Below are 27642 nucleotides of genomic sequence, written 5' to 3'. Positions count from 1 at the left end.
ATGAGCGGGTACTAGGTGACACCTATGACCTTGTTAGTCCCTCACAGCAGCCCCCGGAGAGGTGACATGGTTCCTGATTGTGTTGAGAAGAAAACTGAGGCAGATACAGGTCAATGAACTCGCAGGGGCCAGGGCTCGGAGGCGGGGTGCCTGACTCCATTGTCTCTGCTCGCTCCACATTTCACATGGCCCCTCTCTCAGCACCGAGAAGGTTGGGCTGGGGCTAAGCGGGCCGGGCATTGATTGGGGCACCAAACATTTATTATGCGACTTCTGAGTGCCAGGTCCTGGGCTGGGTTGTGGGGAGGCAGGGGTGAGTAAGCCCTAATCCCTTTATTCCCAGGAGCTTGTGCCGGGGGGGTGGCAGCAGGACGGATGCATACAAAGTGACAGCTACTGTTCTAAGCATTGTCGTAAACACATCAAATGCCCCGGAAGCACTGAAAAGAGAGCCTCACGCAGGGAACACTGCACCAAGCAGGTGCTGGGGGACTTGGGTTTTGAAGGACAAATAGGAGATTACCAGGCAGATAAAAAGGCAAGAAGGTTTCCGAGTAAAAGTTGTGGTGGTATGAAAGGTCTCGATTCGGTACTTGTGAGTAAGGCAGAGTTATGTGCGTGTTTTCTTCTTAGCTGGGGGTGAAAGGAGTGGGGCCTTTAGTTGAGAGATAAACTAGGGGAGGGGGGAGGGGGTTTGACACCAGACTTGCTAATTCTGTGAGCATTGTTGAAAGAAACATCCGTAGGGACCAGCAAAGATTTTCCCGATATGAATTCTCTAGGCATCTGAAGTACCTTTCCCTGTAGAGACGTGTGTGGGGCTTGTTTTCAGATGGTGTGCGTCCATTTTCCGGGTCCTGTGTCTCACGCGCCGGCGAAGGTGTTTACTGATGGGGCGAAGACATCCGGGTGGGACCTGCCACCCTGGCAGCTCATGTTCAAAATGTCTCTGATTCCTCTTGCCAAATAAGCTGATAACAAACACCCTTGTGAGTTCATGTGCAGCCTGTCTCTCCAGGGACCGTGTTGCATTCCAGACAGGGCCACACAATCGTTCCGCAGGAGCTGGGCTGTGGGGTGAGAAGGCTACTTAAAAATAAAGACCAATGAAAAGATATAGCTGTTTTTAAGGATGATATTTACAAGGCACAAGGATCCAGGAAGTGGATGACTTGCCATGAGAGAGAGCCAGAATCTTCAAAAATATCAGCTCTGTAGAGTGGGAAGAGTCCTGGTGGAGAAAGAGAGCCCTTCAGGAGCCCTGGCCTCTCTCCTTGTGGATGAATCCTCCCTGAGATCTGCCCCAGGAAATCCGTTTGGGAAACACAGCTTTGAGCCTGACTTGTCCTTCGCTGGGAGGAGGCTAGTGAATTTGGAGTCAAAGGCTTCTCGGTCCCACATCACAGTCTCCTTTGTAACCTGTGGGTTTTGCTTTCTTTTTATGAAGAAAGAGAGAAGATCCTTTCAGACGGTTGCTGCTTATTTTGGTGAATGTGTTTTTCAGAATGTAAGCCCAAACACCAAGAGAGGAGTCCAGCATCTTCATTCAGCCAGCCCAAATTTCTTACGTTGGGGTGGTGGGCCACCGTCTCCCAAACCTCCACAGAAAATTCACCAGCGTGGTCCCACCATGGGCTTCTCCCCTGCACCGCTGTCTGTTGGTCTGTGGGTCAGTGAGGGGCACCCTGACCACTGAATGGGGAGTGGCATCTCTGAGCTCACAGGAACAAGGCCTTCGCATGTCACCAGGAGCGTGGGGCGTCCGTCTCCTTAGAGCTGTGCCACCCACCCACACAGGTCCACGTTGCCCTCAGCGCCAGCCTTGCGGCTGCTATCGATGGCACAGTACAACCCGGCAAGTCAGTAATCTCCTCAGAGGCCGGCTCAGCAGCTGAGTGTCTCTTAGGGAACGGTTCTGCCCTGTCTTATCAGAGAGGCCTTTCTGCATTTACTGCCTGGAAACTTCATTGGTTTTATACAGCTTTTGGGAAAATAGTTCCCAGGAGACCTCAGTTTCTCTGCACAGTGAGGAAATGGACAAAACTGTCTTTCTGTCTTCTGCTCAGATGCATGAACTGCCTCTTGATAACAGTGTATTTGACTTGGACAGAGAACCCCCTCGGTGGGTCCTGCTGAAGTGGAGACATACTTTCGCAGAGCTTTCTAACTCTGTCTCTGGCCCATTCGCCTCGCCCCCATCCCCCCCGGAAGGTCCCATCTGAGAACTTTTCAGGGGTGTTCATTTGCCTGGCACATCGTCATCAGTGTCTGTGGGGAAGATAGGAACAAATAAATAGCCAGGAAGTAAATCCTGAGATTTTCCAGCAGAAGCAAAAAGGAAGTGAACAGGCCTCAGACTGAGTTGCCCGAGTGCTTTCCACGATCCAGCATGCACTCGAGGAAAATTCCCTCTGGTCCTTGGTGCACAGGGATTTACAGATCTCCCATCCCTAGACTGGGCCTAGAGGGAGGGCAGGATGATCTTTGAGCCACATCCAAAAGGTTCCCTACTCAAGATGCGAGTTTTGTTTTCAGGTCTTAAAACAAATACACAAACAAACCACAATAATAACAAGAAACCGCTGGCCATGCTGGGCCCAGGGAAGCAGAGCCTGTCCATTCTGCTGGCTACCCCCGCTTGCCCAGCCCGCTCCCACTTGGCTGACTATCCCACGTAAGAACCTCCTGCTGGTGTCCCTGTTTCATCATGCAGCTTCTCCACAGCACAGGGGACTTCACGTTTAAATCACAGAGCCCGCTTCTCAAGCGTGTTGACATGCGGGTAGGGTTTGGACAGTCCGTGGGGCTTTCTGACTCAGGCAGGGCTGACTTGCCCGTACAGGGCTGCACACGTGCTCATAGAAGCTGAACGCAGTTTACAGGCCCCTGTATGGAGACCGGGGTGAGAGTGTGGCCGGCCCGACTGCCAGCTGGGGGGACGGCCTCATGGACAGAATGGGCAGGCATCTCCCCTTCCCCTGCCCTGGGCACACCCACACCGAGGCCAGCCGGCTGCTGAAGTCCAGGGAGGTCTTATTTACATTGCTAATAACATTCATGACAGTAAAAACAACAAAGCAGTCTAATTACATACCGGGAAATTGATTCTGAGATGAAATGTCTATAATTCAAATGAAAAATTTTGGAAGTCTTCTAAAAGCTATCTCTGAAAGTGGTACAACATCAGCTGTTCCGTTCCTCCTGAAACAGATTTGTACTGGTAGATGTTCACTTATTCAACCAACACGTACTAGCTACCTCCCAGGAGTGGACACCACATTGACACTAAAATTACAAAGGTAAAAATGAATAAATGACTTGTTAATGGCTGAATTAGTCAAAAAGGGGCATGATATGAAAAGTCAAATTATTTGAATCTTTAACATTGATTGAATGCCAATTGTGTACTTAGAACTAAGCTGAGTACTCTGGGAAATAGGGAAAGACACCAAAAAACAAAAGACAGTGGCCTTTTCCTTAAGTTTGTATATTAATCGTCCAGACAAGATTAATGCACAAAAAAATGTGTTGGATTCAAGGCTAGATGAAGTGTCAGATAGTCTGGCCTATGCCCCAGAAATCCTGTGTTGTGACTGTTTGTCTACCCCTACCTCGCTTCCGGCACCCCTCCCAGATGGCAATTTCTCAGAAGCTGGAGGACAGAGCTTCTTCACCTACAACGCAGGTTCTCCGTAAATGTAACGAGTGGAACCGGATGTGGTTAGTGACTCCCAGACCTGGCTTTGGGCCACGCATTCCCTGGGGAGCTAAAAGCATCTTCCCCCTTGGCCCTCCGGCTATATCAGTTCTGTTGGGGAGCGGGCCCAGGAAGCTGTATTTTTGGACCCTTCCTGGTAAATCTGCGGTGCAGCCAGGTTTGGTGGCCTCTGGCATGGACTCCAGGAGTGAAAAGAAAGCACAGGAATGGAAGGCCAGTAAGGTGGCAGGGCAGCTTTGGTGCCCGAGCACTCTAGCTCCTCCCTGAAGACCCAGCTCTGATGCCACAGCTTAGGGCTTTTCTGCAGGCTGCTGGTCACGCTATCGGTCACTCCATCCCGTCTGTGTGTCCACACGTCTTGGTATCATGGCAGCTGTTACCCGTAATTATTATTTAAATTTGATCCCCCGAATAGACTGTGACATTCTTTTGGGACCTAGTGCGTAGTAAGCCTTCGTGCCATGGGGCCCGCCCTGCTCCAGAGGATGGGTACGGTTGGAGCAGGGGCCGGGTATGGGGCGCTCCAGGGGCCCGCCTGTCGGACGCAGCCACGGGAGCATGAAAACCTCTGGGAATCAAGCCTAATAAGGAAATGGGGGTTGCACGGAGGACCTGGGGAGCCCATCAAGGGAGTGTGGACTTCCACAGAGGGGTGTAGGGAGCCCCGAGGGCTTTGGGAACAGTGTGGGGGCGGTGCTGGAATGAGGGGAAGTAGAGGCTAGGTAGGAGGCCCCTGCAGTCATTCTGGTGGTCATGAGACAAAGGGCAATCACCCCTCAAGCCACCACAGAGCCTGGATTTTGTAGCCGCTCTTGCTTGTATTTTACCCATAAGCGGTGGTTGTTGGGCATCTACCGTCCCCAGAGGCACAAGGGCCAGGCTGTGGGCTGTGCACTGGAGAGCTCGCAGTGCAAGGAGGCAGGCAGCCCTGTGAGTGGATCAAGTGCAACAGAAAGTAGCAAACCATCGTTGGAACCTCCACAGAGTACGATGTGGGAAAGGGGTTGAGGGGAAGTCCAGGTACGACTTCAAAGAACAACAGTGCTGTCTAGAAGATTGCCTAGCCGGGCATTGTGTTTCATCCTCACGTAGCCCAGTGGGGTCAGGACTATTATTATCCCCATTTTATGGATGGGAGAACTGAGGTTCAAAGAGGTTAGGTAAGTCATCCAGGTTCACGCACCTAGGCAGTGGTGGGTTATGTTTGTAACAAGTCTGCCTGACTCCAGGGTTCAAACTGGGACCCCTGGTCCTCTGCTAGCTTCGGTGTTCCAGCGCTAGAGCCCGCTGGGTCTTCACCGAGTAAGCAGACGCCGCGTGGGCATGCTAGATGAAGTAGCAGGAGCCAAGGCACTGGCAGGGAGCCGTGGAAGAGAGTCCAGTTTATCAGGAGCTGCAGTGGCTCAGTAAGTCAAGAGTACAAGGGAAGGGGGAGCAGTTGGGGGCAGGCAAGGGGGGAATCAGGAAGGTGGTTTCTGTTTTGCTCTGCTAGGACATTCGGACTTGGCCCTGGAGATTTCCGGGGGAGGGGGTGCGGGGAGGCGCTGAAGGGTTTGAAACAGGAACAGAACCTGACCAAGTGTGTGTTTTCGGTGTAAAGGTGTCTTTGGTGGCAGCTTGAGAAGTAGGCTGGTGGGTTGGAGGGAGGTGATCTGGAAGCAGGAAGGGCTTCATGAGGACATTTTGAGGGTTTCGGTGAGAGCAGAGAGGAAGGCAGGCGGTAGTGGATGGGGCTCTTGGGGAGGCAGGACTGGGTGATGGATGCCTGGGAGGTGAGGGAGAGGGGCAGGGAAGGGGGCACTCTAATGGTTTGGTACGAAGGTCTGGATGTAGATGGTGCTGTTCACTGAGTTTGGGGGTGCAGGGGAGGGACAGGGGAGGTAAACTGACTACACCTGAGGTCTCTTTATGGGAGTCACTGCGGCTGGCTTATGGGCCCAGAGTGCAGCAGATCCCATGGAGGGATAGCTTGATGGGTCATCAGGACGTAGATATTGATCAAACTATAGGAGCGTCTAGGTCCTTGAGGGTGAGAGGAGAGTGAAGATCAGAACCTTGGGACACAGCAAAATCTCAGGGGTATTTAGAGAGAGATGAGTCTGCAGAGGCTGAAAATAGGAGCAACAGTGAGCAAGATAGGTTCCCAGGTGTGATGATGGAATTGGTGTGACAGTCTTGGGTGTGAGGCCTGGACCAGACTCTGTGTGTGAGTGGGAACCAGCCTGTGGTGGGTGCAGGGGGAGGTGGAGGTGAGGGAGGGGACGTTGCAGCAACCTAGGCTGGGAAATATGTGGGCGGGGGCAGAGTGCAATTTTGTTTCCTCCGGTGATAGCGATATAGACCTAACTATGATTGAGTTTGTGCACATTTTTGAGACTGACTTCATGTTGATAAATTCACACAACAGCAACAACAACAAAAACACAAAACTTTTGTCAGGCAATGAAAAAAAAATTTTTTTTTTGGCTTGACAAATGTGGTCACTGGCACAACTCTTTAAAATCTGGGGCCTTTGGAAGACAGACTCCGTGGTGAGACACTGCTGGTCTGTGAGCTTCTCAGGGCTGGGACTGCTCTGCGGTCGTCCCAGGCTCCTGGTTGAGGAGCCGTGGGCAGAGCGAGCAGGCATTGTTGAGAAATCCTTTTCATGTTCATTTTGCTAGGATTTCTGTCTCCTCCCCAGCATCTGTGTCTGTCCTCCAGACCAATTACTGGGGTCCAAGTCCCTGAGACCTAATTCAGCACATCAGGGGATGCAATGCCAACCCGATACAAAAGTTCATCCGGGGAGTGGCCTTAAGGACATGCTAGGCAAAGACTTGGTGGAAACTATGCTTTTAGCTCTCGTGTCCCAATGTAAGTTAGATTAAAAGGAATGAGCTACCTTTTCTATTTGTGTGAAAATGCACCAATTTCTGCCTTGCTTTGGTTTGGGCTGCTTTGACCTTGAGGTGGTGGGAGTCATCCCCCTGCAGGTGCTGGAATAACGCTTAGCACATCCGTGAGCATGAGCCATGAGGCACCTCATTTAAATTTCACAGAGACTTCGTTGTTTATGTTCAAGGGAGTGCTCAGTGGTCCAGAGTCCATGAAGTTACCACATCAGCTTTCAGGGGCCTCAGGAGCTGAGGGCTGTTGGGGCTGGCGGGGGGGGGGGGGCGGGCGGGGAGGAGATCATTGAAACCAAGTAAATGACTATCTTCTCTGTCCTGTTCTCCTGTCCTAGTCCATTCTCATTTGGGGAAGGGCGGTGGATTTTCAGTACAGGGTATAGATGGGCGGGGGGGGGGGGGGGGGAGGGAGGGACTTAAATGGAGAGGTGGGCAGGCTTACTCTGAGGGTCTAGCAACTTTTCCAGGATATTGAGGTCCTAATGGAAAGTCAGCTTTATAAAATGGCAGAACTAGTTATTTTGGAAGTTGACCCCCACAACAATGGTGGTAGTGAGAGATGCCTCTCAGGTGGTCACTCCCCTGTGACCAACAGTGTTACTGGGAGAGAAAGCTTTCTGACACAAGCCCAATTCGACACACCTACCACACTGTGGTTTAACTCCACGCTTCCTGCCTAGCAGAAAAACCCTCGGTTCTCGGTGATGTCCCACACTTGAAGTTCATGTCTCACGTAGGCAAAGTCCAAGTGTTCCTGGTCACAGAGGCTTTCCCACAGGTGGGCACCCAGGGAATCTGGCTCCTCCCTTCTCGAGGCTGGCTGGGCTGTCTTCCTCCTGTGGTTTCCAAGGCTGCTGTGCTCTGGCAGAAGTGGAAGAGCATGGCGGGCCCCCAGGGGAGGTTCCTACGGGGCGTTCCCAGAAGTTGTGTGCATCACTTCTGCTCACAGCCCATTACCTAGAACTGGTCAGGGGGGCTCACGGCTGCAGGGAAGGGCCCCGGAGGAGGGAGCGATGCATCTAGCGATCAGCTAGCCTGTCTCTGCCGTATCCACCGAAGCCCGAAAAGTGAGCTCTCAGCTGAGTTTTTGTCAGCAGGTTAGCCACTGAGGGTGCATTGGTCTGATGGTACATCGAGATTTCATGATCCAGATCGTAGCATTTTGGAGTTTGATGGAAGAAGAGGGGTCCTCGGCCAAGACCAGAGATCACGTCTCTGCTGTGGTGTGCAGGGCAGGACTTCTATACCTTTTGGCTCCATCCGCTTTGTGTGGGAGCACTATGGGTATAGTGGTTAAGGATGTGGGTTCTGAACTCTGGCTCTGGGGCTTCACCTTACAGCTTCACCACTTCTGGCCATGTGACCTCAGGCCATTGGCTAACGCTCCTGATTCTCTGAAAAATAGGGATAACGTAGTGTCTAATAATGCCTGGCTCTGTGACAATGATTAACTTCTTTAATACATATGAAGCTTTTAACACATTGCCCAAGCCTTCATAGATGCTCATTTAGTGTCAACAATTCTTATGTTCCCAAGGATTGAATAGGCATTCGTTCGTTTAGCACATACCATGTACAGAGGGTCTCGTGCTAGGAACTGGGAGTAGGGAAGTAAAAAATTCACAGAGGAACTTGCTATAATCGAGGCAAGTACAGGATGCCCTGGGAGGGATCCGACCCATCTGGGGCTAGGGAGCTAGAGTGTCTGGAGGAGAGGGGCCTTGAAGTTAGTTAACTAGGAGTTAGTAGGGTGAGGATTTGCTCACATGCCCTGCTTGAGAACACCAAGTAGGCTGTGTGATGTATCTGACTTAATGTTTTTTGAAGTGGGGAAACTTCTCTGTCTTACAACAGGATTCTTCAAAAGGATCTTTACCCAGTGTCCCTGAAATTGATGCTAGCCAATGAAAAATAGGCCCAGCCCTGACTTTGAGGGACAGGAGTCTCATCTAATGACACGGCCATTGTTTCCATTCATTCGAGCATGATGGTGTGCCCAACCCATCTGAGCTGATCTGGCCCTGTCGTCAGGGAGCTTTTAGGGAATCTGTATGCTGCAGGGAAGAATGTTCCCTGATTTCACAGAACTGCAGTCTGCTGGCACCCCTGCCTGGGACGGTCAGAACGCAGGCGCGTTCGTTCTCCCCAGGAGATGTGTGGCAGGCTCAGGGAGCCAAGACCGGGGAGCTGGGTGTTGAAGGAAATTTCACAGGTGCCCAGGTGTTTGGGGGCGGAGGTATCGGGGGTGGTTGCCGGGGGAAGGCAGAACAAGAGATAAAAATTACAGCTTGTCAGGGCTGAGCTTCCATAGGCTTTCTGGAGTCAGATAAGATTTGGAAGGAAGAATGAGAAAAGCCTAGTTGACTTTACAAAAAAAAAAAAAAAAAAGGTTAAAAGTTATTTCACTGAACAAGATTCTTTTATTAGCCTAATGATTTATTTTGCTTATTATGTTTTAACTCAAAAGTATTTTAGAAAATTAACTTCAATGTTAATTAGGCCACAAATTCTGTACTCTGGCCTTGGACAGCTCCTACTATTAGGCGGTAATGATGGTTTTTTTTTTTTAATGCATTTTATTTTTTCTTGTGGGAAAATATACATAACGTAAAACTTACCATTTTAACCATTGTTAAGTGTCGAGCTGCTCAGTGGCATTAAGTACGCTCGCGATGTTGTCCAGCCATCACTACCGTCCACCTCCAGAACCTTTTCATCTTCTCAGATTCAAAGTCTGTACCCCTCAAACACTAACTCCCCACTCCTCTCTTCCCCCAGCCCCTGGCATCTACCCTTCTACCTTCTGTCTCTGAATTTGCTTATTCTCCACACCCCCACTAAGTTCTGAGATAGGAGGGCCTCCTGGAAATCGAAATTGAGAGTTCACAGTATTCCTGGGCACCCAGCGTGTGACCAAGATGATCTGGGGCACATGCAGAATAGACTGAGTTTTTGTTGGTAAGATGAGCCCATCTTACCAGTGTGTGTTGAGATACATGTAATTTTGTTACCTCTTGGCCCATAACCAGGTATGCAGGCTTCCTCCTTGTGGGTTCATGGGCAAGGCATCCTGCGGGCCCAGCAGGAGATGGGGGCAAAGGTGTCTTCTTGGAAAGAGGCCTGAGGTCCAGAGAGCAGGGGAGGGGGGGAATGCAGCCTTGGGGCCTCGTCCCTCACCTGCTGGAATGCAAGCCCATTCATCAGGTGAGGATGGTGCCCGCGCTCTCTCTTTTCTGGAGAAAAAGCACGCTGCTGGTGTGGTGGAGGCCTGCAGGCACTTGCTGACCTGAGGAAAATATGATTCCCGAAGCCCTTCTCCTGCTGTCAGGACCCATGGGCGAGTCAGGGACCGAAGACTCCTGGACTTGGGATGTGTGTACAGGAGGGCCTTGTATAAGTTGTACACACTCCTGGTAAAATATTTGGGATATGCAGGAAGTGTGAAGCTAAAAATAAAAGTCATGTGAAAGACCATCTCTCTCTCTCTTACACACACACACACACACACACACACACGAACACACTGTTCACATTTGGCTTGTTTTTCCTCTTCTATAGATACTGCTTTATGGAATTGGAATCCTACTGAGCACCTGAAATTGTATTCTGCTCTCCTTACTCTGCATTAGGGCGTAAACATTTCCCCATGGATTAAATGTCTTTCTAAATATTATTTTTAAAGGATTGTCTAATACTTTATTATTTGGTTGCACTGTAACTTACGAGACCGTGCCCTGTTGTTGACATGTGTAGACACTCAGAGCCTGAAAGATCTTCAGAGACTCCAGGGCTGGACCCATTTGCTGTATCCAGTGGCTTTGGCAAAGGCAGGCCGTACTAGTTCTCTCTACATGGCGCCGATCAGTTGGTGACTAAGTGTGGATTTTGAAGTGAGCTGGAACTGGGCCCCTTTCACAGCATCCCTAGTCGTTGCCTGTGGGATACCAAGGAGGTTACTCTGTCATCTGCCTTTTCTTCTGCCAAAGAAGGAGGGGTAAATGAGATCACAGATGTAATTGTCTAGGACAGTGTCTGGCGTGCTGTCAGCCGCTGAGCCACGCTGCCTTTGGTGTCCTCATGAGGTGGTGTGAGGGGCGGGCCCAGACTCCTCATGCCCAGGCTGAAGTTCTGCCCACCTCAGAGGCTTCGCGTCTCTTGGAAGGTCCTCGAAGAGCGGCGTAGTGGTTCGAGCGGAGGTGTGGAGCCCTGGCTAGAAATCCTTATCGAAAAATGTTTAAAATAGGGACGTGTGTACATACATACATACACAATACACATGCATACATATGCACACACAATACACATGCATCCACACATAATGCGCATGCATACATATACACACAATGCACATGCATACATACGCATCCACACATAATGCGCATGCATACATATGTATATAAACACCTGCACATACATATAAGCACATGCACACGTATGTATGTGTACACACACAGACACACACAATAGGAAGCACATGTGGCTAACTTACACTTACTTTATAGAAAATCAAGGTGGGCGAGTTCTGGAGTGACCCCTTGCCCCTGCCCCCCAAAGCCCTTGTTGCAGAGAGCAGAAACAGAGGAAAGAAGACCACCACCCCACCGCAGACTTGTTGTAATGGGTCTGTAGGATAATGCTGGTGGAAGCCCCTGGCCTGCTGTGGCCTCTGGTCACATGGGCCTCTTCCTGGCATCATGACTGGTCAGCATACAGGAGTCCGGCTCATGGGAGCGGGGAAGGATGTGTTACTGAGATTCCAGGAAGAAGTGGATGGAGGTGAGGAAGTGGGAGTGTGTGCGGTCACTTTACGCCAGACCAATGGAGTCAAGTTGCTGTTGAAAGAGTAAGGAGAGGGCTGGGGCTGGAAGGGCAGGAGCCCCAGTGGCCTCCGCTCTCAGTAGGGGAGCTGCATAGAAGGCAGGGCCTGAGCTCCCTGCCTAGGGCAGTGTAGACGGAGGGTAGTATCTAGGCCCTTGTGGCAGGCTGGGAACTTGTTTGGGCTCTCACAGTGTGTCTCCTGGATGCATTTTCCTGAGCCTTTCCTAGCAGGGCTCCAGATGGCGTGTGTCCGAAAAGTGCACGTGTGGGTTGAGCCTGCGTGGAAGGAAGGGCTTTGACTTCCTGTGGGCGATCTCTGGGGTTAAAATCAGGAACAGAAAGAAGCCTGTGGACAGACAGGATTGATCATCCTGGGGAGTGACTAAGACGAATTAGTCTCCATTCAGAGGAGGCAGTGTGCTCTCCACCTGGGGAGGGGAGCAAGGGAAGGCTGCGGACCCCTGGCTGGAAGGAAATGACAAGGACAAGGGGGCCCTTGTAGTTCCTTCCCAACCCTGGGAGATGCCCCTCTTGGTTCAGGTTGGTTGCTGTATGTCCTTGTAGGTGGAAAGCCCGGCCGGGTGAGAAGATGAGGCCTGCAGGCATCACCTGGGAGCCCGGGCTCTGCAGAGTGCAGTATATGTGGGAGGCCTTTCCCTGGCTGCCTCTAGCCTCACCTCAGTGCTGGGGGCAGGTTGCTGTGACTGAGGGTCTTCTGTGCGTGAGGCTCGGAGCTGGGGCTTCTAGTTCTTCTGACCACCCTGTGAGTGCTTGGGGGGTGAACAGCCTCGTTTCATTGCCTAGGAAACTGGCCCTGCCAGGGGGCTCATTGCGGGGTACCTGGGAGATGGTAAGTCTGAATGGGGAGCTTGGCAGTGTCCATGGCAAGGGGGGGTCTGGTTTTTATTGTCTAGTTCTTACTGGATCTACTTACTTAACTCAAGTACAAGTTGACATGACGTATTGGCTTCCGGCGTACATCACACAGGTGCAGTCACCATCTGTGGCCGTACGAAGTTATTACAGTATTATTGACTCTGTTTCCCATGCTGTCCTTTTCATCCCTGTGACTGACTTTATAACTGGAAGTATATATCTCCTAATCCCCTTCTCCTGTTTCACCCCCCCCCCCCACCCCAAGAGGTTCATCTTTAGATTACGTTTACCTTGAGACATTGCCTTTGAGCTTTGAGGGTGTGGTTGAGGGCTGAGCTTTTCTTCTGGGCCAAACTGCTGCTTTGTGAGAAGGTTCTGCCTGGTGTCCCTCCGGCGCTCAAGTTTTTATAGAACTCTGTCATTTATCCACCACCTGGTCACCCTGTTTGATGCCGTTTGGCAGGTGATGAGGCCCAGGGAAGACAGAAGGGGGGGAGGGTTCCTAAATGTGAGTGCACTGGAAGCTCTTCAGCCAGGAGGTTCCTTCTCTCATTTGAGAGGTATTTAGGGGCTCTGTGTCAACCTTGAACTTGTCTCCCAGATGCCCTGGACCAAGCCCATTCCTCATGCTGTTGCCAGCAATTGGAGGCCCTGAGGTTTTTTAATTTGTAGCAGCTGGGGGCAGGGAAAGGGGGTTGGCTTTGTGACTCACAAAGTCACACAGGCAGAACCACAAATAAGGGACTCCAGTTGGCAAAAACCAAATTGCTTCAAGGCTATTCTTGGAAACTAAAGCATCACGTCTTGTTTCTTCCCAGAAAATGCAGAAACCTTTCATATTTCTGGGTGGTTTTATTTATATTTCATATCAAACTCTAAAAAGCAACAGCTGGGTGGTGGTTGACAAGGAAAATTTTAACAAGAGCTACTACCCAGCATCCTCTGATTTAACCAATCCTTGAGTTTCTTTTGGGGAAGGAGAAAGAGTATCTACCAGAAGAATTCCACTCTAGTCTCTGGAAAGGGGCTTGGAGCTCAGACACAGACTCCCAGAGCCCTTCCAAGTCAGCCTTTCTAGTTCATTAACAGAACTACCTTGTACCAAGGACGTTTTCAGTTCATTATGGAAACCTCCTTCTTCCCCACTCTATATTTGAGGGAACTGAAATCTCAGAAATTAAATGAGTTGTCCAAGGCTACACAGCTAGGAAGTGGATTTGAACCCACATCTTCTGAGTTGAAAGCCCATGGCTTCTAGTTTTAAAGTACAGATAATTCCTTGACCTGGGCATCTGGCCCCATCCTTCTGGTTTGATGACGTTTGGGCCATTTGAGGAATCATAATTACTGCTGGTTATCATGTAGCTGCCAGGTGCTAAATACGTCACATCCATGATGGAGTTCATTCCTTACGGCCCTATGAAGCGAGTATGATCATCTCATTCTGCAGATGAGGAAACAGGCGGAGATACGTCACGTGCCACGCTGGTGCGTGAGACCAGGTTCACACCCTTGTCTGGCAGACTCTAAACACTCTGAGGCTCTTCTGGAGGAAACATAGCCTGCATGGATGTGAGAGTCATTTTTAAGGTCTTTGACTTCAACTGGAAAGCTGATTTTACAGGTTGAGACCAGACCCTTCAGAGCGGGGAGGCAGGTCTGAGGCTGGTACGAGCTGCTGGGATAGGCCAAGGCGGTGCTCTCTGCTGTCCTGCCATCTCTCTCCACCACCCCCACCACCCCAGGTAGCTCCCTCTAGATAAGAGCGAGCTCCTGGAGCCCCCACGCCCAGCGAGCACCCTCTGCACCACCTTTGGCTCTCCACTGGAGCCCTAAGATCAAGTTATTCATTTTCCTTTGCGGGGAGGAGGGGCGGCAGCTGGAGCTGGAAGGAGACAGGTTCTTCCAGTTCGTAAATGATTCTCTGGGAGTCAGGTTTGGCTTGATATCTCTAACCAGTTCACCATTTTAGACAGGGAGGAGTTGGCAACTTGAAGAATTGATTTACAGAAGTATTTTTCCAAACCGGTACATTCCGCAGACACAAATCTGCCCCACGTGAGGGATGCAGCACCCATTTTCACCTCTGCCAGGCACCTCCCAGGGCCGGGCTTGCCACCACACACCTCTCTTGCTCTGCACAGCAACCCCGCAAGATGGACATTATCACGTCTCTTACAAAAGAAGAAACTGAGGCTCAGCGCTTCTGTGGCTCGTGTGAGGCCACGAGGGCAGCCAGGGGCCAAACCGAGCTTTGGACTTGGGCTCCACTCGCCCTGAAGCCTGTGGCTTTCTCTGAACCCACCTGCCCTTCCCCAGAACGGACTGCAGGAGGGCAGCAGAATTCAAGTAGCTGTGGATCTCTCAGTCAGCGACCGCATCCTTTGTTCAGCGCTGGGCGCAGAGTGCCTCCAAAGATAGAGACCAAGGATGCTCCTTCACTCTGAACAGCAAACGGGTCTTGCTCTCTGTTTATGCTCTCTGGGTGGCAAGTCCTGTACCTGCGGGAGAGTTGATGAAACAGTAGGAGGCCGTGTTTATGTGAGCGATGCCGAGGTGAGCACTGCAGAGGTTTGAGGAGCCGAGAGAGCCTCCGGGAGGGAATCCATGTCTTATCGGCACCTGCCAAAGCACAGGCCCCGCTCTCCACGTTTTCTGGCTTTGTTGAGGTGCGGGGAACAGAGCCGCCAGGTCAGTGCTCCTGGAGGACAGAGGCCTGGCTGAAGACTGGAACTTGGCTAGGCCTGGAGCAGGGAATGGGCCTTCAGCTGAGTACGGTGCCAGGCCCGTTGGAGACTGATGGGGTGGAGGGGAGGAAGGGGAGGGGTCCCATGCTGTTGCCGGTGCCCCCTCGGCCAGCAGCGTCTGGGTGTCTGCCCCCAGCCAGTTGCTCCCTGCAGCTGGTGCCCACGGGGCTGCCGTACAGCCTTCGTGTGTGTGGGGCTCTCTCCTGGGGCTCTCCCGGTGGCTTTGTTCATGGCCACCTCCCTCTCCCATGCATCCCCGCCACCTCCTCTGCGCAGAGACTCCTCTCGGCCCGCTGCTCTATCTCCTGCACCCCGCAGCCCACGGGAGAAGCCAGATCCCCTCCATGATCTGCCCTGGATGCGCCCATCACCTCTTGTCATGAGTTTGGAACTCTAGACGCCTTGGACTTGCTCTCATTCTGCAGCTGTCCTGGCTCTGTCCAGACTCACGCCTGTATGGTGTTTCTTTTGCCTGAGAACTTCTATTCCCTGGTCTTCTAATGAAATTCACCTTGTTCCTAAAATTGTAGTGTTTTGGGCATCCCAGCCCCCCTCCGCCCTGTGGCTCCTCTGGACACCTCTAGGGTCTGTTGGACACCTCCTTATGTGGCTTCCATGCACCATGTTCATCTTTTAAAAGTGCTTGCCTGTTGTCTTATAATCAACTCTTTATACACCTGTCTTCCTCACTAGGCCCCATCTCTGCATCCCCAGGACCTAGGGTGATGCATGGCTCTTGCTTAGGCACCAGTAATTGTTGCTGAATGGATGAGTAAAGGATGAAGGAAGAAAACAAACACCATTCTCTGCTTTTAGTATTATACGGCCAGCCCACAATCCAGATGCACCCACAATAGTGTTTCTGTCTGGAGAGTGGGAAGCCACCCAGCCCAAGGGCCTTGTCTCTGTGTTTGCTGACCTCCTCCTGCCAGGCCTCTGTCTGGGGGAGCTTGGTATGCTGTATCCTCTTGTTTACCGACCCTCTCGAGCCCTCCGGACAGCTGTGCAGCCCTAGTTCCTCTATGCTTGTCTTCTTGCACTAGCTTTGGATTCTGGAAAAATAGCTATTGCTTTGGAAAATCAACCCTAACTTATTTTTGTTCCTTTGAAACTTGAATGACTTTCCTAAGAAATGCCTGAGGTTAAAGTGGTGCAGAGAGACAGGCCGATGGCCAAAACCCAGGCGAACTATTTTCGTGATGTGAATGAATACCCATCGCATTTTTCCTTCTGTTGGCCTGAGCACTTGTTCCAAATAGCTCACAGCTTGGGCTCACAAAGCACAGACTCCTTTTGTGTGTGGGGAGGAGACCCGTGTGTGTCTGTGTCTTTTTGTCTGTCTGACTGAGGTGGATGCCGTGCTTGCAGCAGATACGAGGAGTAGAGAGAAGTTTCGAGAAGTTGCCGCTTGTCGTCTGTATAGGGGAAGGACCTGCCCTCTAGTAGCTACTGGAGGAAGACTTTCAAGTTTGGTGTCTTAGGATAGGTGGGAAGGCCTTGAAATCTAGGGAGGCACGTGCTTTGAATGTTTTGGTCTGTGCACTGTTCTGTGCTTAGATTACACTAATATTAGTCAACTAATTTACAGCACCACGAATTAAAGGTTTTCAGTGGTGCTCATAAAATCTAGTATGCTTCTCTGCTTTGTTCCCCCCCCTTACTAGTTATTATTTCTAGAACTATCTAGCTCATAGCAAGATTGACCAGGTAATGCTGACATCAGCCAGGCCATATCTTTGAGCAACCTGTAGTTCTTTACAACCAGCGAGAGGAGTGGGGTGTTGGGGGCGGGGGGGAGAAAGAGATTGCCAGCAAGACACCATTGTCAGGTCAGAAGGGATGATTGTACATTTTTTATAGATGGTTTATGTTTAGCATTAAGTATTAATGTTTAGTATGCTTAACATCCCAAAGGAATTTTATTTTTCCCTCTCAGCACCCATCCCCCCCACCTTGCCTGCATTGCCATGGAGCTCACCTCTGCCTCCACCTACCTTTGCAGGTGTGACGTGTCTCCAGGTACTTCATGGTGTTCTCCTCCGGCCTCTCCATACCACTGCGCTACACAACTCCTGAAACATGGGGGAAAACGAAGACGAGAAGCAGAGCCAGGCCGGGCAGGTTTTTGAGAACTTTGTCCAGGCTTCCACGTGCAAAGGCACCCTCCAGGCCTTCAACATCCTCACACGACACCTGGACCTAGACCCTCTGGACCACAGGAATTTTTATTCCAAGCTCAAGTCCAAGGTGACCACCTGGAAAGCCAAAGCCCTGTGGTACAAACTGGACAAGCGTGGATCCCACAAGGAGTATAAGCGAGGGAAGTCCTGTATGAACACCAAGGTAAGGGAAAACCCTGTGATTTCTTACCCTTGTGGGGCATGCGGGTTGGCTTGCCGGGAGTTTGGGAAGCTGTCGCCATCCTGCCATTCTGAGGTTCTTAATAGGTGTGGGCGTGTGCTAGCATTTTGCTCTGTTGAAGATTTCCTTGGTCTATACATGCACGGATTATCCTGGGTGGGAGCCTCTGTCTTACTGTGGTGGCCTCAGCTACTCTTCTTGTGTCCTCTCCATGGCAGAGAGAATAAAGGCATGCTTGGCACTATCCTCCTCCTATTACCACTGCTACTGCTAGTAGCTATGATTTATTGAGCAACTTCTGCGTGCCAGGCACTTTATAAACATGGTCTCAGTGAACACCTCCATGGTCCTTTGGTCCATTTTAGAGCTATGGAAACTGAGAAGTCAATTATCTTGCCCAAGATCACACAACAAGGAGGCAACCTTGGTCTGTCTGATTCTAGAGCTTACGCCCTAAATTCCATTCCCCGGGGAGCCAACATTGTAGAAAGATGCCTTGACTTTAATTGGCTAAGAAATAGGTCTTTGGTCCTTATGGCATTTTCTCCCTCTCTCATTCCCTTCTTCCCCCCACCCTCTTCCCCAGGATGCATTTCTGTGCTCAGGGTCACACTCGCAGTTAACCCTCCACAAGCTGATTACTTCCCCCACTGTTTGGCCATAGGCAACATTGGTGAACGTGGCCTAAGTAAGCAGAGCATCACATCTCTTCTCTCACTGCGATGCCCATTGCCTAATGGGCAGCCAGAAGTCAAGACTTCCCGCTGGCCCTGGGGGGCTGTCAGCCCCGGGCAGTGGTCCAGACTGTATGTTTAGGTTAAAAGTGAGCATGCTGTATTTAGACCTCACAGGAGGTAGCTCAGCCAGAGCCCTTGGAATTTTAGTTGGTGCCAATCCCAGACAAGAGGATTGAACTCTCCATGGCGATCAGGACTGTTGTGTTTTTGTTTTGGTGATGAGGAGCTGTTGAGTGTACCGTGGGATACGGCCGCTTTCCCCTGCCCCCGGGGGGACAGCTGCCAAAGCTCCTCCAAGCCTGGGGCGACTTTATGGGGCATAGGAGGAGCATTCCACCAGGCCAGAACTTCAGCCCAGAGCTCTAGCCATCCAGGCAGTGCCTGCCCATAACCTGCCAAGCTTCCTAGCAGAGACAGAAGTGTTAAAGAAAAAGGACAGAAAGGGGTGTGACCGGTCCTCGAGGTGCTACCCCCACCTAGCTGCTGTAACTTCCCAGCTCCTCTATCACTGGGAACCTCTTCAGACTTGGAGAGGGGGGCACTCTTTGTTTTCAAAGCATCACCCTTTTCAGTAACAGCATGTGACCGCTTTCTTTTGAAAAGGTCCCATAGAAGTCAGGTGGCCAGGCTGCAAGATGTTTTCTCAGGAAGGTTTTCAGAGACCTTATTCTATGAGGAAATGCCATGGCCTCCTGCACCCAGCAGTTTCTGGCTGTTGAGAGGACTCTCTCGGTGATCCAAGGACAGACCTGCGGAGCGAATGAGCCAGCACCGGGATGTGATGGAGGCTCGACCACCAGGGAGATGTGCTTTTTTTTCAAAAATCACCAGTTGGTCGGTTGCCTCTCCCTGTCTGGCCAGGCCTTATTTTACAAGCTTTGATGGGTTGAAATAGAAGAGTACTTGTGGACTCTTGGGGTTGGCAGGTCACCACTGGTGCTTGAGATAACAAAGGGAAAGCACTAACATCTGTAGTTAGCGATGCTGAGTTGACAGTGCATCTTGCTCAGGAATTTTATGCCTCGTAGGAGGAGTAATAAAGACCTTTCACATGTGTGGTAGCCCATCTCCTAAGAACTACCTAGATCCTGAAGCGTGGAACACATTTGGAAATATGGTCCAAGTACGGCTCTGACTGTGTGAGGTCACTTGCGCCACATGCTTGAGAAACCCAGCTCAAAGCTAACTAAACACAAAAGGGAGTCGTTAACTTGTATAAACAAGAAGGTCCAGACAGTCTTTCCTAGCCTCTCTCCTTCCATCTATGTCTTGGACGTTTTGCTCTATGTTGGCTCCATTCTAACATCCTGTGAACAGATTTTCTCCATGTTGGTGGTCTCTAGTTCATATCTTTATAGCTCTATGACCCAAAGGCTAGACTCTCTCTCCTCCTGCTCAATATTGAATAAAATCTCAGGGAAGGATTCTGATTGGGCTGTCCCTGGACCAATTATTGTGCCCAAACCAGGAGAACTGGCTACTGTCCTTGGTAGCCCTTTCAAGCATCACATGCTTGACATGAGGGAGGAGCAGGTTCCCAAGGTCATAGAGGTGTGAGATGGATAAATAACAGGTGTCCTCTATAGGGACTGTTTATGTGCATTCCGGTTATGGTATAGTCTCTCACCATATTGGATTCATGTGGATGGTTAATACTCAGCTCTAAGAGCCTAGAGCTTGTAGTCCTTGTTGTGAGTCAAACAAAACACAGAACATGGGTCCTCCCTCTCTTCTAACATGAACAGACACTGTCTCACTCACACACCTCTTTTAGGTATCCTTGGGTGTAGTAGTTTATGCTGAGCATTAGCCAAACAAGAAATGCTGGGTATTAGCATGCACGTGGATGACCACTAATGCTAAGACATATAGCACAGGTGCGTCAGGTTATCAGGCACATAGCCAAGCTCCTGGCTAGCCACAGTTAGAGTAGAAATAAATGGAATTCAGCCAGAACCCTCACCTTTCCATTGTTGTGGACATCTCAGCACCATCTGGAGTGGGTCTGGGCTTTAGCATTTCACAAGCATGTGAGTGTGTGTGTGTGAGTGTGTGTGTGTACGTATATATGCATGCATGTATGTTGGCAGTGGTGGTTGGGGGAGATTGACCAGCATCTGTCTGGAGAAGAAAGCCTCTGGTGGGGGTGCCAGGGGACAGGGAGAAGGACCTACAATGTCATTAGAGCAGTGGCTTAGGTGTCAGTTGTGTAATTTAACTTGGGATCATGGTTCATTATTGATTAGTTATGAGGGTTTTGTCAGGCACTTAATAATTCTTTCCTTGGGTGTGACCTGTTTTGCCAAGGATAGAGTGAACCAAGGATCAAGCCAAATTAACTCTTTTAGGACTAATATATTGTCTCTGCATCAGGGTAGTACCCCGATCAAATGTCACATCCAATTGTGTAATGTTCCTCGGGGAAAACAGCCCAGAAGGAAAACAAAACAAAACAATACAATACAAAGTTTGATATGGGAATTGCCATCATCACGAAATCTGGTCTTTTATTTTATATGTACCTAGTGTCAGAAGGACATATTTTGAGAGGATGTTGTGTACCATCTCTCCATTTGATAGGTGACATAGAGGGGCCCAGGAACCTGAAGCTATTGATCTGAAGCTAGCGGGTGGCTTTATCAGGATTTGGACTCTGTTGATGGGTGTGCTCCAATATGCTTTTTTTCATTCCTTCAGCAGATGTTTCTAGTGCTCTGTGCCTTGCTAGGCACCTGACAGGGGAGGTGGTTTGAAAGAATGAGAAGTGGCTCTGAGCAGTTTGTGAGACAGAAACGTTGTTTCTGTATTTATTAACTTATTTAATCATTCATGAGGTGAATAATTTTTGAGCAGCTGCTGTGTGCCAGGCACTTGTCTCGGTACCAGTCGGCACCAGCTAGCTCTGTGGCCTTGGGCAGGCTACTTAAATCACTGATCCTCAGTAGTGTTCTCTGTAAAATGAAGATGGTCCCTCTCTCATGGAGTTGCTGTGAGCACTAATTAAGGCAATCTTTGTTAAGTATTTAGAACACTGCCTAGTACATCATAAGTGATCAGCAAATGCTTAGCCATTATTTTCATAAATATCCTAAGTGTATGAGACAGGTGCGCCCACTGTTTTGCAGAAGTAGAGAAAAGCAATGACTGAGCCTGACTGGAGCAGTCCGGGAATGCTTCCTGGAAGAGAAGGTATGATTTGGAGCTTGACATATGAGAAGAAGTTTGCTTGGCCTCACTGAGGGAACACAAGGCAGAGAGCTATATTCCAGGGAGAGTGTGTTGCTGTGTAAGAGGAATGAAGGTGTGGGTGGGGAGAGGGGAGAGGGTGAGAGCCAGGCAGAGCAGAATAGATGGATGCAGGAGGAGACCTGCAAAGAACGGCCTCCCAGGGCCAGGCTGTGAAGAGAGGGTCTCGTAGTCAAACAGAGGACCTGGGGGACCATTGAGGACGAGCCTGGATTCCCGATCCAGGGTTCTTTCTACCAGCCTCCATGGGGTTGCTCAGTGATCACAGATAACCAATGCAGACCAGAAGGGATTTGTACATCATAAAAACACGCATGCAGGAAATGACTCATGGACTCTTGTCACCAGCAGGAATGGGGCCAGCCTATAAAGTGAAAACTGTTGGGTTATCTCGTGAGGAGGAAATGTCTGTATTTTGTGAGCATCCAGCAGGGTCACCGCATACCTTTTTTTCCTGACGGTGACCCTTGCCCACCTCTGCCTCTGTAGTGGCTCCCATCGGTGGGTGGCCCAGGCTTGGGGGGTACAAGTGGCTGCTGACCTTCGGAAGCTGAGCACAGCAGGAGGCAGGGAGGTGGGGTAGGGGGCAGCTGACAGGGCAGGCTGCTATCTCCTGGTCTAGATAAGCCTATCTGACATTCCGGACCTCTGAAATCACCCACCACGGCCCTCAAAGCTGGGCTCTGCTGTGCTGGCTGGGGCGCGTCAAGTACCACTCTGCCTAATACGGACAGCGGCAGGCAGCGCTGATAGAGCAGAGGACGGTCTCCGGGGTACGCATTCCTGCAGGGGACTCTGGCGGTCTCCGGGGTACGCATTCCTGCAGGGGCCTCTGGCGGTCTCCGGGCTCTGCATTCCTGCAGGGGACTCTGGCTTTGTCCGCTTACTTGTACCGGCCTCCCGGCGCTTCTGTGTCCAACAGGTTTCCCAGCCTAGATTACGTCGGCTCTGTGTTCATTCCTTGTCCCCACTGTCCCCCATGGAGTTGGCGGGCTCAGCGTGAGTGTGTGTGCTGCACGTTAGATACGAGCTTGAGTGGATCCAGTCCCCCAAATATTAACCTGAGATAAAAAGCTCTCTTTTTTGGCTGTCCTCACAGCGAGTGGTTAATTCAGGTTCCTTGTGGTTCATTTTATAAATACAGTTATAAAGATTTCTTTGTCTTTTTAAGAAAAAAACTAGTTTCCTTTAAAAAAAAAAAAGAAATGTATGCTTATGATTAAAAAAAAAAAAAATTCAAGCAGGACAAGAGCATGTACTGTGGTGAGTGTATCTTTTCCCCAGGCCTCCAGGTTCCAGCCCTAGAGGCAATCACGGGACCGTTTTCCATCTGCTTTTCCTGAAAGTCTCTACTTATGTGGGCATGTGGGCATGTGTGTGTGTGCATCCTGCCACCCACCCCCCCGCCCCCCGCTACTTATATTTTACTGGAAAATGTTGTTGTGCACATATTGTGCACCTTGCTTTTTTCACTCAAATATATCTTGGAGATTGTTTTATGTCAGTATGTGGGGCTCTAATCCCTTTATTATTTTCATGGCTTCCCATTTCACGATTTATTCAACTGCTTTTCTCGTTCCGAGTCTCTTGCCATCTTAACTAGTGCTGCACTACGTTTTCTTTTTTTTTTTTTTTTTTTTTTAAAGATTTTATTTATTTATTTGAGAGAGAATGAGAGACAGAGAGCATGAGAGGGAGGAGGGTCAGAGGGAGAAGCAGACTCCCTGCCGAGCAGGGAGCCCGATGCGGGACTCGATCCCGGGACTCCAGGATCATGACTGAGCCGAAGGCAGTTGCTTAACCAACTGAGCCACCCAGGCGCCCTGCACTACGTTTTCTCACCCACACTCCGAACACACGTGAAAGCATATCTGCGGGATAGTCATGAGGATTCTGAGCCGAGGGGTATGTGCATCACATGGAAAATATCACAGGCCTTGTGGCGTCCTCCCTGGAGGTTCTTCCAGAGGACACTCCCCACCAGCAGTGCAGGAGATGGCCGAGAAGAGTCCTTCTCTGAAAGGGAGCTACCACGGCAGGATATCGCCTGCTGGCATCTCCTTGGCCTTGCTGGATGGGCGTTGGGACGGACGCCCCCTGAATCCTGGAGTCTGGGCTGGGTGGCCGTGAGCAGTGCCACCGAGTGAAGAGCAGTCCAGGAACAGTAAGGCAGGGATGGCTGCCCACTCTGTAACAATCACAGCCACAACCACAACTTTGTTACTATTATTAACACCCAACAACTGCATAGCGCTTTAAGTTGAAAAATAGTTGCATATACATGGTTTTGTTCAGAGGTTTGCTTTATCTGTGACGATGAATGCTCTTTAAACGGGGAACCAATACAAGTGTATACTTTCCTCTTCGAATTTCATCAAATAATGGGAGTTTTAGAGCCCTAGTCCACGGAGGATGTATACTGCTTGTGCTGAACAGGGGCCCCTTCCTGGCCTAGCTAGCTTGTTCTCTGTGTGATTCAGTTTAAGCAAGCATCACCTCCTTCAGGGAGCCCTCCTTGAGCTCTTCTTCACTTCCTCTTCTCTTATTCCATCCTCAGTCTGGGGTTGGTGCCCACTGGGGACCCCAGGCTCTGGTCCTATGAAATCTTGCTGATTGGTATCCCTCCTTGATTGCTTTTTGTGTCTCTTTCTCACTATGGGCTCTGTGACGACAGGGACATGCCTGGCTCATCCCCAGGTCTCAAGCACCCAGCTTATTTTTAAACCAGATATCAGTAGAGAGATAGTGGCTAGAGGTTCAGTGGCTATATTCTCTGATTCTCTAGGCCAGTGCTGTCTAGTAGAAATACAATGCAAGCTGCATATGTAATTTAAAATTTTCTTGTAGCAACATTTAAAATGGTGAAATTGATTGGAATAATATATTTTATTTACTCTAATATATCTACAATATTATTTCAACCTGTAGTCAATACTAAAAAATATTGATATATCTCATATTCATTTTTTTATTAAGTCCTAAAATCCTGTATGTATTTTACAGCTCATCTCAATTCAGACTAGCCACATTTCAAATGCTCAATAGCCCCATGTGACTAGTGGCTGTTAAATTGTATAGTGCAGCCCTAGGCATTCCATCATACTTGTCACCTTGTAGAGCAAGGCGGCTGCTGAAGCTCCAGCCATCACATCTGTTTCCAAGACAGGAAGAAGGTAGAAGGTCCTGCTCTAGCTACAAACATTGCCTTATTATGTAGGCAAAAGTGTTCCCAGAAACCCCATTAAAACCCCATGGGGGTAGGAGTTGTTTTCTATACTTGCTGATTCCCCAGCACCTAGAATAATGCCTGACAGGCAGTAGGTATTTGTTATAGGTTAGATCTTCAAAAGCAGATGCTTAGAAGGTGTTTGGAGTATAAGGTGTTCATTAGCAATCAACACTTGTGAAAGGAATGGGAGAGGAAGCAGGATTGGACAGAAGATGACTGTGCAGAAGAGAACCAAATGCCTGCAGGTTCAAGAATGAGTTTTGCAAAAGACAAAGGGTGAGGGCCACAGTTCTCCATTTAACACGTTCCACAGGTAGGAACACAAGTAGTATACTATATAACATAGTTATAAGAGTGTATACTTAGGGACGATAAGTTGTAAATGTAACAGTATATACATACATTCTTCAATGCATTCTATATAAAATTATATTACATAAAAGTTCTTCACCTTAAACTTCACTGCAGCTTCTTGGGAAGAAAACCCAAATATGCTCTAACTTCAGAGCCTGCTCAGAGCCTTCCGCTGTATGTACCATGTTTTATTGCCATCTGGCATACTCCCCACCTCCTCTTATGTGTCATAGTCTTAAGAGATATAAATACAGGGTAGCAAGCTGTCACCAAACGTTTGTCCACAGGAGTTCAGCAGTGGGAAGATTTTTATTCTCCCAGCCTTTCTCTAGGAGAGAGCTGTCTGAATCTGGAAAATTCCTTTATGTCCAAATCCAGGGAAGTTTCCTTTACCCCATCACCAAGTAGCTAGCATGTTGATGCTTGCCCCACAGCTGTTTGTTGCTCTCTCTCTAGCTTTAAGAAAATGATTGCTTCCATTTACTTCTTTTCCCCATTCCTTATCCTTTTTCTTAACTGTTGATATATATGAAATTTGCTATTTTAACCATTTTACGTGTACAATTCAGTGACATTAAATACCTTCCCCATGTTATAGAACAATTGCCATTTCTATTTCCAAAATTTTTCATCACCCCAGGCAGAAACTCTGTACCCACCAAGCAATAACTCCCTATCCCCTGCTCTTGCCCCTGGTAACCTCTGATCTCCTTTCTGTCTCTATAAAACTTCTATTCTAGGCATATCAGACAAGTGGAATCATGCAATATTTGCTGTTTTGCGTCTGGTCCTTGTCTCACTTAGCGCAGTGTTTCAGGGTTCACCTGTATGGTAGCGGGCATGAGAATCTGCTCCTCTCTTTTTTTTCAACTTTATTAATATATTTTATTTAACCCGATATATCAAAATATCATTTCAACATGTAATGACTATAAAAGTTAGGAGTAAAATAGTTTACATTTTTTTACTAAGCTTTCAAAATATATTTTACTCATAGCACATCTCAATTTGGGGCTGAATTTTATTTTATTTATTTATTTATTTTATTTTTTAAAGATTTTATTTATTTATTTGAGAGAGAGAATGAGACAGAGAGAGCATGAGACGGGGGAGGGTCAGAGGGAGAAGCAGACTCCCCGCCGAGCAGGGAGCCCGATGTGGGACTCGATCCTGGGACTCCAGGATCATGACCTGAGCCGAAGGCAGTCGCTTAACCAACTGAGCCACCCAGGCGCCCCCGGGGCTGAATTTTAATCAGAAATACTTAATCTATATTCAGATTCCATAAAATTTACAGTTGAGAAAGTCGACTCACACGTGCAAGTTATTCCAACCACACTTAAGTTTTCCAATGGCTGAATTGAGTAGGAGGTGTTTTTTTTTATTTATTCTTTTGTTTTTTTTTATTATGGCGAAACATAATAACATTTACCCTCGTAACTGTTTTTAAGTGTACGGTTCAGTGGTATTAAAGTGCATTTACATTGTTCTGCAACCATCACACCATCCAGCTCCCAAACCTTTTTTTTTTTTATCATCCAAACTGAAACAACCCAAACTATACTCATTAATCAAAAATTCTCCACTCTCAGGGTGCCTGGGTGGCTCAGTCATTAAGCATCTGCCTTTGGCTCAGGTCATGATCCCAGAGTTCTGGGATCGAGCACTGGAATCGGGCTCCCTGCTTAGCGGGGAGCCTGCTTCTCCCTCTCCCACTCCCCTAGCTTGTGCTCTCTCTCTCTCTCTGTCTGTGTCTCTGCCAATAAATAAATAAAATCTTAAAAAAAAAAAAAAGAATTCTCCACTCTCCCCTACCCCAGCCCCTGGCAACGACCATTCTGCTTTCTGCCTTTAGGGCTCTGACTACTCCAGGTGCCTTACGTAAGTGGAATCCTACAATACTCGTCCTTCCGTGACTGGCTTATTTCACTTTACATAATGTCCTCAAGGTTCATCAGTGTGGTAACATGGGTCCGAATTCCCTTCCTCCTGAAGGTCGAATAGTTCCACATTGTATGTGTATAGACCACATTTTGTTTGTCCACTCATCGGTCGATGAACACTTAGGTTGTTTCCACCTTCTAGATGTTGTGAATACCGGCGCAGTGAACCCCGGCGTACACGTACCCGTCGAGCTCCTGTTTTCTGGGGTATCTACTTAGGAGTAGAATTGTTGAGTCCTATAGTAATTCTGTGTTCTGCTTTTGAGTAACAACCAGACTGTTTCTACCTATTTGTATTTTTTTTTTAATTGCCCTCCCTGAGTTAAATTTCCCACAATTGCTAATCCATTAGAGAGATCATTTTGAGTGTCTACTGCGTGCCAGGCACCAGGGATGCAGCAGTAAAGAGAACAGACAAAATTCCTGCCCTCTTGTAGTGTATGTTCTTCTCAGTGAGAGGCAGAGAGTAAACGTGTGTGTGCGTGCGTGTGTGTGGGTGTGTGTGTGTGGTAAGTGCTAGGCAGAAAATAAGGAAGAAAGCAAGGTAAAGGAGATAGGAGCGTCCCGAGCAGAGGTGGGTTGCTGTTTTATATAAGGATATGCTGGGAAGGCTTTATGTGACAGCAATATTTGAGCAGAGAACTAAAGAAAGCGAGAACATGAGCATGTGGACTCTTAGAGGGAAGAGAATTCTAGACAAAGAGAACAGCAGAAGGCACAGA

At 49.1% G+C, this 27642-nt stretch overlaps 1 protein-coding gene across 6 annotated transcripts in view; it reads left to right on the top strand.

The window, feature by feature from the left end:
* MICAL2 (microtubule associated monooxygenase, calponin and LIM domain containing 2) overlaps window positions 1–27642 on the top strand; it is a 210427-nt gene that overhangs the window by 29844 nt on the left and 152941 nt on the right. For all 6 annotated transcript variants that reach the window (XR_013442425.1, XR_013442423.1, XR_013442424.1 and 3 more), the window contains exon 2: window positions 17053–17393. Coding sequence is in view for 3 of the 6 variants with exons in the window: in XM_078058397.1 (XP_077914523.1) it covers window positions 17130–17393 (264 nt within the window). In the remaining 3 variants the exon portion in view is untranslated. The remainder of the gene's footprint in view (window positions 1–17052; window positions 17394–27642) is intronic.

The sequence above is a fragment of the Halichoerus grypus genome, chromosome 11, assembly GCF_964656455.1.
Source record: "Halichoerus grypus chromosome 11, mHalGry1.hap1.1, whole genome shotgun sequence".
Classification (NCBI taxonomy): Eukaryota; Metazoa; Chordata; class Mammalia; order Carnivora; family Phocidae; genus Halichoerus; species Halichoerus grypus.
This window is presented reverse-complemented; position numbering and strand designations above follow the sequence as displayed.